At 35.0% G+C, this 12320-nt stretch overlaps 1 protein-coding gene across 2 annotated transcripts in view; it reads left to right on the top strand.

Annotated features, from left to right (window-relative positions):
* The window catches only part of LOC150104206 (receptor expression-enhancing protein 5-like), a 58493-nt gene extending 46373 nt beyond the window's left edge, over positions 1 to 12120 (top strand). Inside the window, exon 5 of one of the 2 annotated variants that reach the window (XM_090396830.1) lies at positions 11867 to 12120. In XM_090396830.1, coding sequence (XP_090252956.1) covers positions 11867 to 11881 — 15 coding nt within the window. In that variant the 3' untranslated portion in view covers positions 11882 to 12120. Of the gene's footprint in view, positions 1 to 11854 lie in introns of both variants that reach the window. The other variant, XM_090396831.1, reaches the window with a different exon arrangement.
* The last annotated feature ends 200 nt before the right edge of the window (positions 12121 to 12320 follow it).

The following is a 12320-nucleotide window of genomic DNA, read 5'->3' as shown; positions in this document are numbered from 1 at the left end:
ATTGTATTGTTTTTGAATTAGCAAATTACATTTTGTAAGTAATTTAGAAAGATGTTTTAATCACTTCTTTGGAGGACATCTTGTGTATCGTGAGTAGACATATAAATACAAAATTAATGATGGAAAACTCACATAAAAAGATTTTTTAATAGTATAATTTTGCCTGTGTGTCACAGGCATCTTCAATACATTTTAAGCTCAAATTAAACAATTACACTAGTTACTTAGGTGGCTCTTTTTGGAATTGTCAGTTATTGTTTAATTTGAGCTTAAAATGTACTGAAGATGCCTGTGACACACGGGCGAAAATTATACTATTAAAAAATCTTTTTACATGAGTTTTCTGTCATTAATTTTGTACTAAGTTTTTAATTCGGACCATATTATTATATTTTGTCTTTGTTTTACACTTTATTTATAGGATTAAAGATTTAACAATAGCACCTATCCTAAAAAGTTTAAAATATGTAAACATTACCTTTCCTGGACATCATCCTGGAAGTATCTTCAAAAAAAGCCTGAATTTTTCATTGTACAGAAAGCCAACCATTATTCTCACCACAATCCTTGACAGAAGATAGGTATGATAAATCTCCATAAAACCATAATAACTGTTTTAAAAAAGCTACATAAGCAGTCATGTTTTTAAAATTAAAGATGGAAACTTAAACTTATGTAGAAGTAAATTTAATTACCGTATTTTTCGATAGATAACGTGCACCTGCAACATTTTCATTATGCCTTTTGATGTATAGATAACACGCATGCACCAAAAAATCCTACAGAGCACAGTTCAAGATTGAAGTGGTAGAAGTAGCAAAGGAAAAAGGGAATCGTGGTGCTGGTAGATTGTTAAGTGTTGGAGAAAGTAGTGTTTCGTGAATGGCGAAAGGCTGAACAGTCCTGAGAAGGTGCTTGTGCCCAACCATAGAAAAAAAAACTGTTTGATTGGGTTGTTAGTGAAAGAGCTAAAGGTATCAGAATATCTACTGTCTTGTGTGTGTGTTGCAGGAATCAAAAAGAATTGGGTTTTTGGATTTATGAAGAGAAACAATTTAAGTGTTTTAACAATTTAAGAAATGGTTTCATTAAAGCACAAGGGAATGTAGTGGTGTCTGGTGCCAATGATTATGCACATGACGATGTATCTATCTTCTGAAATGGAAGCTGAAGAAATACTAAATGAAATTTTTAACGCAATTGATTCTTTCAATATTGAGTCTGATGAAGAATTTTTTAGATTTGAATAGTGTAATGTTCAATAAAGTAATACTTCTACTTTAGTTTTGTTATTACATTTGATTTACCTCTCAAATTTGATTAACTTTCAAATGTATACCGTGCATGTTCATTTTTTAACAAATTCAGACTTTTTTGTATAGATAACACGTGTGTTATCTATCGAAAAATGTGGTAATATAAAATTTTTACCCAACTATCAAAGACATCCTCAGTATATTAACACAAAATGGAATAAAATAATTAATTTTAAAAAGATGGCCTTTGGTTATACATTTCATGAGAAATATTATTGTATCAATCTTCTATAAATTCCTGATTTTTCTTTATTTAGTTTATCATCTTTTTATTATTATTATTTTGTTTTAAATTAGGAATTTATTGACTGGCAGTAATTTCCTAATCTCTCTTACTTATGCTGTAGTGGTTTTTTTAAAATTAATTCTTTTATTGTATTTTATTTTGTGTTCCATTGTTAACACAAGGAGGATGCCTTTGATACTTAGGTGAAAATTTTACATACAAAATTTACTTTCATGTAAATTAGTTTTCCATCTTGAATTTCTATAAACACTATCTCCAGTAAATTTAATTCAAGGATAAATGGAACAAAGGACTTTATAATCTAACATATCCTTTCTTCTCAGCAGGTATAGACTTAAGATGAGCAACAAAATTTTAGACACCCTTCCAAAGTTCAACAAGCAAGAATTCAAAAGTGTGATAACTGTTGTTTAAGAGATACTTGTGCCATGAGAGGTTTCTTTAAATTAATTTACTTATCCCTTGTGTTTGTTGTGCTAATTTAAAGATGTGTGATATGCTTGTCCTACATCCCCATCTTACTGACAAATTCACATCACTGCTGTGTAGCTATGACATTAAAACAGCTTTCACCTACTTTACAAGATTTAGGTTTTTAAACCTCCAAAGCCACTACACCTGCCCATAAATTAAAAATAAAACCGAGAGTTTGTAAAATTCACTGCTTTTGCAGCATTTGCTACATCGACCAGACAGGACACCTGGAGAATTTCACTTATCTTAACATGTCAAGGATGTTAAAAAGAAATGAGAACACAGAACAGGATTTGTCTTTCACATAACTAACACCAACCACTGGGTGCTATGGCAAAAACAGAAATTCCTTATATTGCTCATAATTGTTGTGTAAGAAATATTCAGGGATTCCTTAGAAATGCTTTGCATTATGACATCATGCAGCAAAAACCATGTTTGATACTACTGCACCCAAGTTTGGTTCATTTATTAAAAATTTGACATCCTTGAACCTTAGTTATGACATGCTATGCTAAAGAATGTGATAACATCAACAGTTCTCTTTCCTTTATGTGAACATTGTTTAATTAGTTTAAACTCAATTTCATTCTGTTATACTCTTGAAGCTCCCAACTGTTGTGTAATTATTTCTAGTTTTTCAAACAGTTAATGTAACACCTTTTCCACATATAGAGTAAGTCGCTTATGAAACCAGTACTTTTTTGTACTAAATAAAGCATTATTGCATTGCAGTTTTACTGTTTAATATGGTCCTCATACTCGCAGTTAGACATACAACTAGTTTATTAAACCTACTAAAGTTTTATTTCACAGCATGCATTTAAGCTTTTTTTTGTTATTGCAAGGATGATTGCCAGTAGGTAGTGAACAGTTCAGTTCCTGTTACATATGGTCTGAGAAAAAAAGTTTGGATATTAATTATTAGCAATATAATAGTGTAAATTTTAGTCTAGTTTCGTTGTGATTGAGTGCCGTGTTTGGAATGCTGAATTTGAAGTATACTTTTTTTTTCAGTATATTAGTGTGTTCTTTGTGTATTGTACATTTTTATTCTTTTAATTATCACAGCTGCCATTCCTCTGCTTACGATTCATTATCGCCCAGCATGCCACCATTTATGATCAATTTTGCAATGCATAGTACAAGATTTTGTACCAAGCTTTACATGTGGCATGTACACTTGCTGTCATTTAAAAATATGGCAAGGAAGATATATGGGAGTGCATGAAATGTAGACAGTTGGAGGAGTTCTGTGTTATTGATATGTAAGAGTCTCAGATATCTGAGTACAGGTTGAGTGATTTTTATGGGGAACTTCAAATATGGAGATATAGAATGGAAAGAAGAAAGATCACATGACAAGAAGGAAAGAGAATTTATACACCTGCTAAGAGATAATTACTTAAAGCAGCATGTGATGTCTAGGACTACGGGTGGGAGAGTATTGGACTTGGTCATAGGATCAGAAGAGCTATCCATAACAAAGGTGTGACCACCTTGGCTACAATCTCCCAATCTCTCGTTTCCTCATATTCCTCATGTTTTACAATCTCCCAAGTCAAGAAAGGACTTAGGAGATTGTAAAACAATCTCCCAAGGAGACTCTAAAACTTGGAAGATTGTAAAACATGAGGAATATTCTATCAAGAAGGGGTATTTCTGGAACTATAAAGAAAGTGATTATGACATGCTTAGGAAAAAGCTTCAATCTGTACCATGGCATAAAACACTGCAGGGTAAGGATGTTAGCAGTGCATCGGATATAGTTAAGGATCATCTAGAGGAAGCAGTATTAAATTGTGTACCTAGAGTAAGGAGGGTTAATCGGGTAATAATTAGATGGATGAGTAATATCATTAAGCATAAGCTTTCAGAAGAAGAAAATGCTATGGAGGGTATGTAAAAAGAAAGATGACCAGCATGGTAAGGAAAGGAAAATCAGATTACGAGAAGAAACTAGCCAAGGAGGCCAAAGGAAATCCAAAAGAGTTCTTTTGTTATGTGGCAAGTAAAAGGAAGAATGACTATGGAAGATTAACCTTAATGAGTGATGATGGTCACGAAATTACTGACTGTCTACTTTGCTAGGGTATATCATCCTAGTGAAGTGTTACTGCTTTAACCTTTGTGACAAACACTAATGTGGGAACAGAGGTGGATGAATTAGAGGTTAGAATATTGCCAAATCTCAATGTAAATAGAGGATGGAATATCAGCTAGGGTTTTGTGCGAATGTACAAGGGAACTAGCAATGCTTCCAAGTAGGCTCTTTAATTTAAATCTTGGCTCTGGTAGAATTCCAAGGGATGGAAAGAGGGCAAATTATGCAAATGAATCACATGTCCCCTCATACAGAAACTATGTTGTATAGACTGAAACAAAACCATATGTTGCATGGGCAAACACAGTATCTAACTAAAAACTATTGTTATTAATTAGATGTGTGTGAGTTCGATTTCCCAAGGCAGCAGTAAAATTCAACCGAACGTGTTAAAATTCGTAAAAGTGTTAAAACTAAGTAATATATATACATAATAAATAACGGAGTTTTTCCGTTATTTATTATGTATAGTTATGTCTACTCACGGTTTACCTCTTTTAAAACTTAAGTAATATATATATATATATATATATATATATATATATAATGAATGTTATGGCAGTTTCACATATGGAATTCGGTTGAAGAGAGTTAGCATTTCAACTCAATTGTCAGCTATGCTTTTATCTTTTGGTTGCGCGATCTTTTGTTAATACCTCACCAATCATATGCACGTTTTAATAACCTGCCTTTGCTGTCTGTTTTGCGTTAGGCTTAATTACCTTAAAGGGAGAAAAGTCACAAAAGAGAAAAATATTCCTGGTCCGGGGATTCCCTTATTCAGGTATATTCACTAATTTCATGTTATCAGTCTGTGGTGTGCCAGTATCGGTAAGTGGTGATATTAGATCGATAGATTATTTGATCTATTCTAAGTTAAAAAATTTAACCCTGAGATGGATAAGTGGCTGATAAAAAAAAAATATAAAAAAATTCCTACGAACAATCAGAAGAAGCAGAAACAGACTCAAAAAAAAGGGCAGTATTTCATATTTTACCAGAATAGCCCGCATTGTCTTCAGAACCAAACGGTAAGAGGCAAAAAATGTAATATATGCATTTGATTTTTGCGATTAATATTCACTGTGTATGTTTTGTATTGAATATAAATACAATAAATATTATAATAATATATCTCTCTATTACGATTTTTTTTCGAGGGGGACCGTGAAATATTTTAATTTTTGCAAAGGGGGCCCTGACATCCAGAAGTTTGGGAAACACTGCAGTAGGGAAATGGAATTTCTGGAATTCTTGAGGGACAAGTGTCTCAGACAACATGTTGCAGAGGAAACATGAGGATCGAGTGTTTTAGATTCGATCCTTGCATCAGAGGAGCTCATTGATATCTCAGTTACAATCTTTCTGCCTGTTGTTGAGAGAGAGTTACTAATGCAGTCCTGACCAGGATGTTGAACAGACGTGTAGAAGTTTCAAGGAGAAAGGAATTTACGAGGGTGGTCTGAAAAGTTCTCAGCCTAACGATGAAAAAATGAATTTATAATTTCATAATTATATTTATTTTTCAACATAATCTCCCTTAAGACTAATACATTTATTCCAGCGATGCTCCATTGCTATTATCCTATCTCTGTAGTGGTTCTCAGTAAGATCTGCAAAATACCCCTCTACAGCTGCAATCACCTCTTGATTCGAAAAAAAAAAACACTGACCAGCAAAGAAGAGTTTTAGTTTTGGAAGAGATAGAAGTCAGAGGGAGCCAAATCTGGGGAATAGGGTGGATGTTCCAACAATTCATAGTGCAGATCCCTTAATTTTCCCATTGCCAAAACACGTTTTTGGGTAGGTGCATTGTCCTGATAAAAGGTGATTTTTATTCTTCTGCAAACCGGGTCTTTTCTCATGAAGTTTTTCATCTTGTATGGTTAAAAGATTGGAATAATATTCCCTAGTTATTGTTTTACCCTTTTCAAGATAATTAATAAACAAAATGCCTTTAGCATCTCAAAACACCGATGCCATGACCTTTCCTGCTGATGGAACCGACTTTGTCTTCTTTGGTGCTAAACAACCGGCTTCTGTCCACTGTTTTGACTGCTGTTTGGATTCTCGTATGTAATGTTGAATCCAAGTCTCATCTATAGTAATAAATCGATATCCAAAATCAATTTTATTCTTGTTAAATGCTCCATGCACTGTTCAGAGATTTTCATGGAAGTGCGTTTTTGATCTGCTGTTAGGAAGCACGGCACCCATCTTGTGCAAAGCTTTTTCATTTGCAATTCTTCATGCAAAATATATCTTACATGTTCTTTTGAAATTTCTATAGTCTCAGCAATTTCATGCACTTTGACTTCCCGGTCATCTAATACCATATCATGCACTCAATCAATGATTTCTGGTGTTGTTACACTTTTTGGATGTCCTTCATGTGGATCTTCTTCAAGGCTGGTACAGCCACCTGTACCAGCTTTGAAGAAGATCCGTTTTGAAGAAGTACCAGCTTTTAAACTTGGCTTTTTCTTAATTGTTGAAAACAAAGGGGAAGAGTGCCTATAAAGTTTTATGAACTTCAAATGAATTTCTTTTGCCATTAAATCTTCTTTTACAAAGAATTTTATAACCGAATGATACTCAATTTTATCCATTTCAAAGGATACAGACAACATTTTTGCTGCAGACAGCTGTATAAAACAAACTACTTGATAGAATGACTTGCAATTTCACATGGATGCTTATAACAGATGTACCAACTTACAAAAAAAAAAAAAAATCAGGTACTCTCTTGCCGATAGTGTTGCCATCTATAGTCGAGGCTGAGAACCTTTCAGACCCCTTTGTATGTGGAATTAGAAGGCAGGTGACTATAATAATCTTAGAAATAAGCTAAGGGCAATTTCATGGATGGAAGAAGTCCAAGTAAGAGATGTAACTAGTATATGTGGGCTTATGAAGAAATAATTATCAACAGTAATGAAAAACACCTTCCTCAAGTGAAAAAGATAGAACAATAAAACAATGGTGTAAAGTGGATGACTGATTGAAACAAACATGGACTGCAGATGAAAATGAGGTTGCAGAAAAAGCATAAAGAGAGAGAGAAGTGGAGAGCAGCTGCATGAGGATTATAAGATTCAGGCCAGGAAAGTGACTAGTAAGGAAGACGAAAATTGAATATAAGGAGAGATTAGCTCTATAGTTCAATGAATTTTGTTATATGGCCAGTAGGAGGAAAAATGATTGTCAGTGAATAACCCTCTTACATGAAAAAGGATATAAAGTGACCAGTGCAGATGTTATAGTGAAGTTGTTTAATAATTAGTTCATTGAGGCATTTCATCTAGGAAAAGTAGGTTTATTCCTGGAAGACTTGTGGTGATTGTTGATAAAAATTTTTAGTTAGTGCACATATTGCAAAGAAGGACATGAGGAGAATGTATTTCAAATACCAAGTACTCTGGTCAGTAAGGCATTGGGGCTGGATGGGATTTCACTGCATACTTTAAGAGAGAGAGAAAATGTGCTAAGGAACTGACAGCTCTATTGACCTGGCAATTCATTGCTAGCTACTAGGAAAGTCTCTAATGAGTTGAAGTAGGATAAGATAGTGCCATTGCACAAGAGTGGTGTTAGAATGTAGGCATCAAACTATAGATAGACCAGTTTGTATTTCTCATGTGGTGGCTAAGGTTTTGGAGAAATTAGTAAAGAATCATATACAAAATTGGGCTGAGGAGGGTAATATCATCTGTAATAGCATGGATTTGTTAAAGGGCATTCTTCTTTCAGCAGTTACTTGCCTTTTATAATAAAGTGAAGGGATGCTTATGGGTCAAAGCTATATAATTGGGAGGAGACCTTCATGTAGCCTTTTAAGGAATGCAGAGAACTAACCAGGTCAGAAGTGCTGGTCATTGAACCTTCTCACCAATCCTCACCTTTTCATGGTGCACCCTGTTCGGTAACAACCCAGATACTGAACGAACGAGGATGGGCTAGCAATTTGGAATTTAGCTGACCAAATTGCATTCTTATTGGCTTAAACCACAATGTAACATGATGGTACAACATTCAGCGAGAGAATATCTTGCCAGCTGGGATGTCACCCAGTTAAACCCCAGTAGTTAGTTACTGGAACAAATCATGCAGAAGGAACAATTACGAAATGTTATATGCAGGCAATAATAATTAGGGAAAAGAGAGATTTGGGCAAATATCAGAATGGGAAATTGGGAAATGAGGCATTAGAGAAGGCAGCTGATACAATGAAAAAGAAAAAGTTGGTCCTTGTTCGAGATCTAAACAGCAGAACAGGAAATGATTGCCAGACAGAAATATTTTGGTAAAATTTGCAGAATAGCTCAAAGCTAATAATAATGGTAAATGTCTGTTGGATTTCAGTTCAGGATATGGATTAGTTATTACTAATACTATGTTCCAACATAAAAATATGTACAAATTCACATGGAGAGAAGATTCAAGAAATAAGTCTCAATGACTATATTATTGTTGATAGCAATGTTTTCCCGCTTGGGAAAACATCTGTATCAGGACATGAGTATACAGGGGATTTGAAATAGGAAGTGATCGCTATCTGGTTTTGAGCAGGATTAAATTGAATTTCACATTGAAAAGAAGAGTGTAAGAAAGTTTTAAAACAAATTAAAGTTGAGAAGCTTTCAGTGGTGAACTGCACACTCAAATATACAAACATCATTAAAGAAAAAATAAAAGAGTTTGACAACAAGAACCAAACCTTGGAGAGTTGATGGCAAACCCTGAAGAAAACATTGATTCAGCTAGGGAGGCATGCAGTGAGGTTGTCTGTAAGGATAGAAAAATCAGCCTCACGCCCCTACTAATCACACTATAATAAATTTAGTTTAATCCTTTATCTAAGTGTAAGCAAACAAAGTTTGTGCCTGAAAATATCTTCAGGACTGAGGTAAGGTGGTACATTCCTTGGCAACTCGAAGCAAAGGTGGACCAAGCTCTCATCACTCATCTCAGTATCTCCCAAAATACAAAGCACATCTCCTTGCGGACATGTATACTGCTATGCATTAAGGGAAGGGCCACTACCCAGACCGGTTTCGACCTTTATTGAGGTCTCGTCAGTGGGAGGCAGACCCAGAGTGGTGATACTAAGGCAGAAGCAATGGAGAGGTCATGTTTACCTATACGAGTTGCCAACTGGTGTAACCGGTTGGCAATTCGTATAGTAACTCGTATCCTGAGATAGTGGGGTCAATTTGCCCCAGTATCTCAGGATCCATAGTACACTTCAGACACATTGGCATGCATTATGGGTAGGGTTGCATCCCAGACAATGGGAGATTGGGAAAAAAAAAAAAATCACTTTCTCATACCTCTAAACTTCAATCATTTCTAGGATCTTCTAGGAGTCTCTTTGCTGAGCACCACACAGGCACATCAATCACTGCCAAGTCTTAACACTGGCAGGCAAAACCCACTATTTGTTAAACCTCAGTTCTGCTTGGTGGCAAACGTGTAAAAAGGCTTATGTGTTCATTGTACATGTTGTTTAGTTTTGATTGTATATATCAAAAAACAGATCATCTCATCTCATTTCCCCCCCCCCCCCCCTCTTATACCTTGCGGTGTCAAGGGTTTATTAATCATCGGACCTCAAACCATTCACAGGATAAGGTGGTCAGCCCTAAGCCCCGGTGTATCTATGTCCGTAGTGTTGAGTTCTCAAAGCCGGTTTGCCTGCTTTGCAGGATGAAAAACCCCAGATAAACTGGGGAGAAAAACCCTACTGTCCACGCCCAAGACCAACTAACTTGGCTATGGCTGAGGAAGATCCTTTAGCTCTTCACGTCTCCGATAGGAATCAAACCTAGGACACTCCTTTCCCAGGCATATGGTTGCGAAGCGCACAGCCACTAGGCTAACTGTGCAGACGAACACAGAATTATAAGTGAATAATTATTTATTGACTTATTACTGATATTTCAATGGTGTTATAACCAGCATTTTCAGAGCTCAAAACACAGTTTGTCACAGTATGCGAGACGACAACAACATGGTATAACAAAGGGACTAGTTTAACAAAATTGTAGCAGCAACAAAGACTAAAGTCCTAATTAGGCACCCTCTATCTAAAAAAAAAAGAGAGAAAGCAGGTACTACTTATGTCTTAAGATGACTGTCTCCCAAATCTTAGGCAAATTTATACAGCCATATTTGTTGAAATTTGGAGTATGTTTCAAGGCTGTTGTTGCTTCTAAGAACAATCTCTCTGACTTGTAAAAGCTTCTGTGCAGTACTTTTGTTTCCTTCCAGTTGATCCTGTGTGCAGGGGTATCCAAAGCATAGTCTGCTAGACCCAACTTGCCATAGTGATAGTGCCGGATGTATCCATTATGTTCACTGATGCGGTTGTCCACGGTTCCTGTTTGACCATAGTAAGCTTAATCACACGAGCAGCGTACTTCATAGACTCTTGGATGTGATAAAGGAGGGATGCTGTCCTTGGGTGAATGGATGAGAGTTGCTAATTTGTCCCAGTATCTCAGGATCCATAGTGCACTTCAGACGCATTGGCATACATTATGGGTAGGGTTGCATCCCAGACCATGGGAGATTGAAAAAAAAAAAATGGTGGCAGTCCAACTTTCAGCACAGAGTCAAGCCAATGACTACATTATCAGAAATCGCTCTGCTATTAGGATACCCACCCTCTGGATGAAAGCTGTGAAAAATGTCACACTAGTAGCAGTTAGGTCTGTAAAGATGTCTGAATGCTAAATCAATGGCATATGATATTTCCATACACAAACAGCAAAATGGTGTGTATCATTCTTATTATTAAAATACTTTGAGTGATAGTTGTGTGTTTTCTCATTGGATCAGAAAGTGAACATTACATCACAAGAAATGGCATTATTGTTTTTATCTTTACCAGAGCATGAGCAAACTTTTAAAAGTTTGCATGGAAAGTTATCTTCACAACTAAGCTACTTGTATACAGAGACAGTACTGTGGCAATTTGATACAAAATTTCTTCTTGAGTATAGTTTAGTGAACAGAATCATATTTTCCAAGCATAATCCATTGGAGCTTGATCCACAGTTTCATTTCTGTCATTTAGGTGACTTAATTTTCTGTTCAGAAAGCTTATTAAGCAGAAGACATGTTTTTATCAATTGAAAAAGAATGTGTGTATGGGTACTGTTGTATTAAAAATCAAGAAAAAAAAAGAGAGAGAGAGAGAGATGTAAAAACAGTCTAGTTAAGGTCTCGTACTTTCCTGATTAATTAATGCATTCTCAGTATCTTATCCATGGTAAATTTCTCTGTAACTTACCAACGTATACATAGTAGAAAAAAAAATTTTTAAAAAAAATGCACACACGCCATAAACTTGTGTGGAGCTGATGTCTACACATCCCCCCATAAACAAATTTCATTGACAGATTCATTTAATGGAATGTTTTCCGAGTCAGAACTCATTTACTTTACCAATGATCTTCTCACATCATGGCATGTTCTTTGCTATAACCTCTAGTAGTTGAACTATGAAACTTCATGCCAAAGTAGAGAAAGGGCTAAATGCAAGCTATTTTTTTTTTCTTGCTTTATTCTTCACCTTACTTTTGTGTATAGTGATTGTCATAACTTGAACTATATGTAGAGTAATCATATTCAGTGTTTACTTTTTTTTGTTTTTTTAAGAAATAATCATTTAGAGCTTGAATAAAAAGATTAGTTACTTATATCTTTTAGGATGTCTTTTAGGAAAATTTAATCTGAGGCCACAGAGAAACATGACAAATGATATGATTCATCAGAGAAATGAAGAATTCTTATACTGTGTACTTGACCATTAAAAATGTCATAAAAGTATATCTGTTAAAATATTTTGTTATACGAAGCTTAATTTTGAATAATTTTCCCATTGAATTCTAATATCCATAAGCATAAGTACTGTGAATTTGATGCTTATTTGCCAAAGAGACCTGTACATATAAATAAAATGTATATTCAACTGAGTTTTGAAAAAGAAAACTGTTCATTTAAAATTTTTGTTTGCTTTGTTTAGTTTGGTTGAGTTAGTTTCTTTTGCAATATCAGCAGAGTTCAAGATTGGCATTATCAGCATAATAAGCATCAATGGAAAAGAAATGGAACTAGTTAGAAGAATTGGATTAGAACCAGATTGATATAATAGGTGTTATCCAAACAAGACAAA

Source organism: Typopeltis vanoorti, chromosome 8, assembly GCF_054136105.1.
Source record: "Typopeltis vanoorti isolate ZY-2024b chromosome 8, IOZ_Tvanoo_1.0, whole genome shotgun sequence".
Lineage (NCBI taxonomy): Eukaryota > Metazoa > Arthropoda > Arachnida > Uropygi > Thelyphonidae > Typopeltis > Typopeltis vanoorti.
Note: the sequence above shows the minus strand (reverse complement) of the source record. Positions and strands in the feature narration are given on the sequence as shown.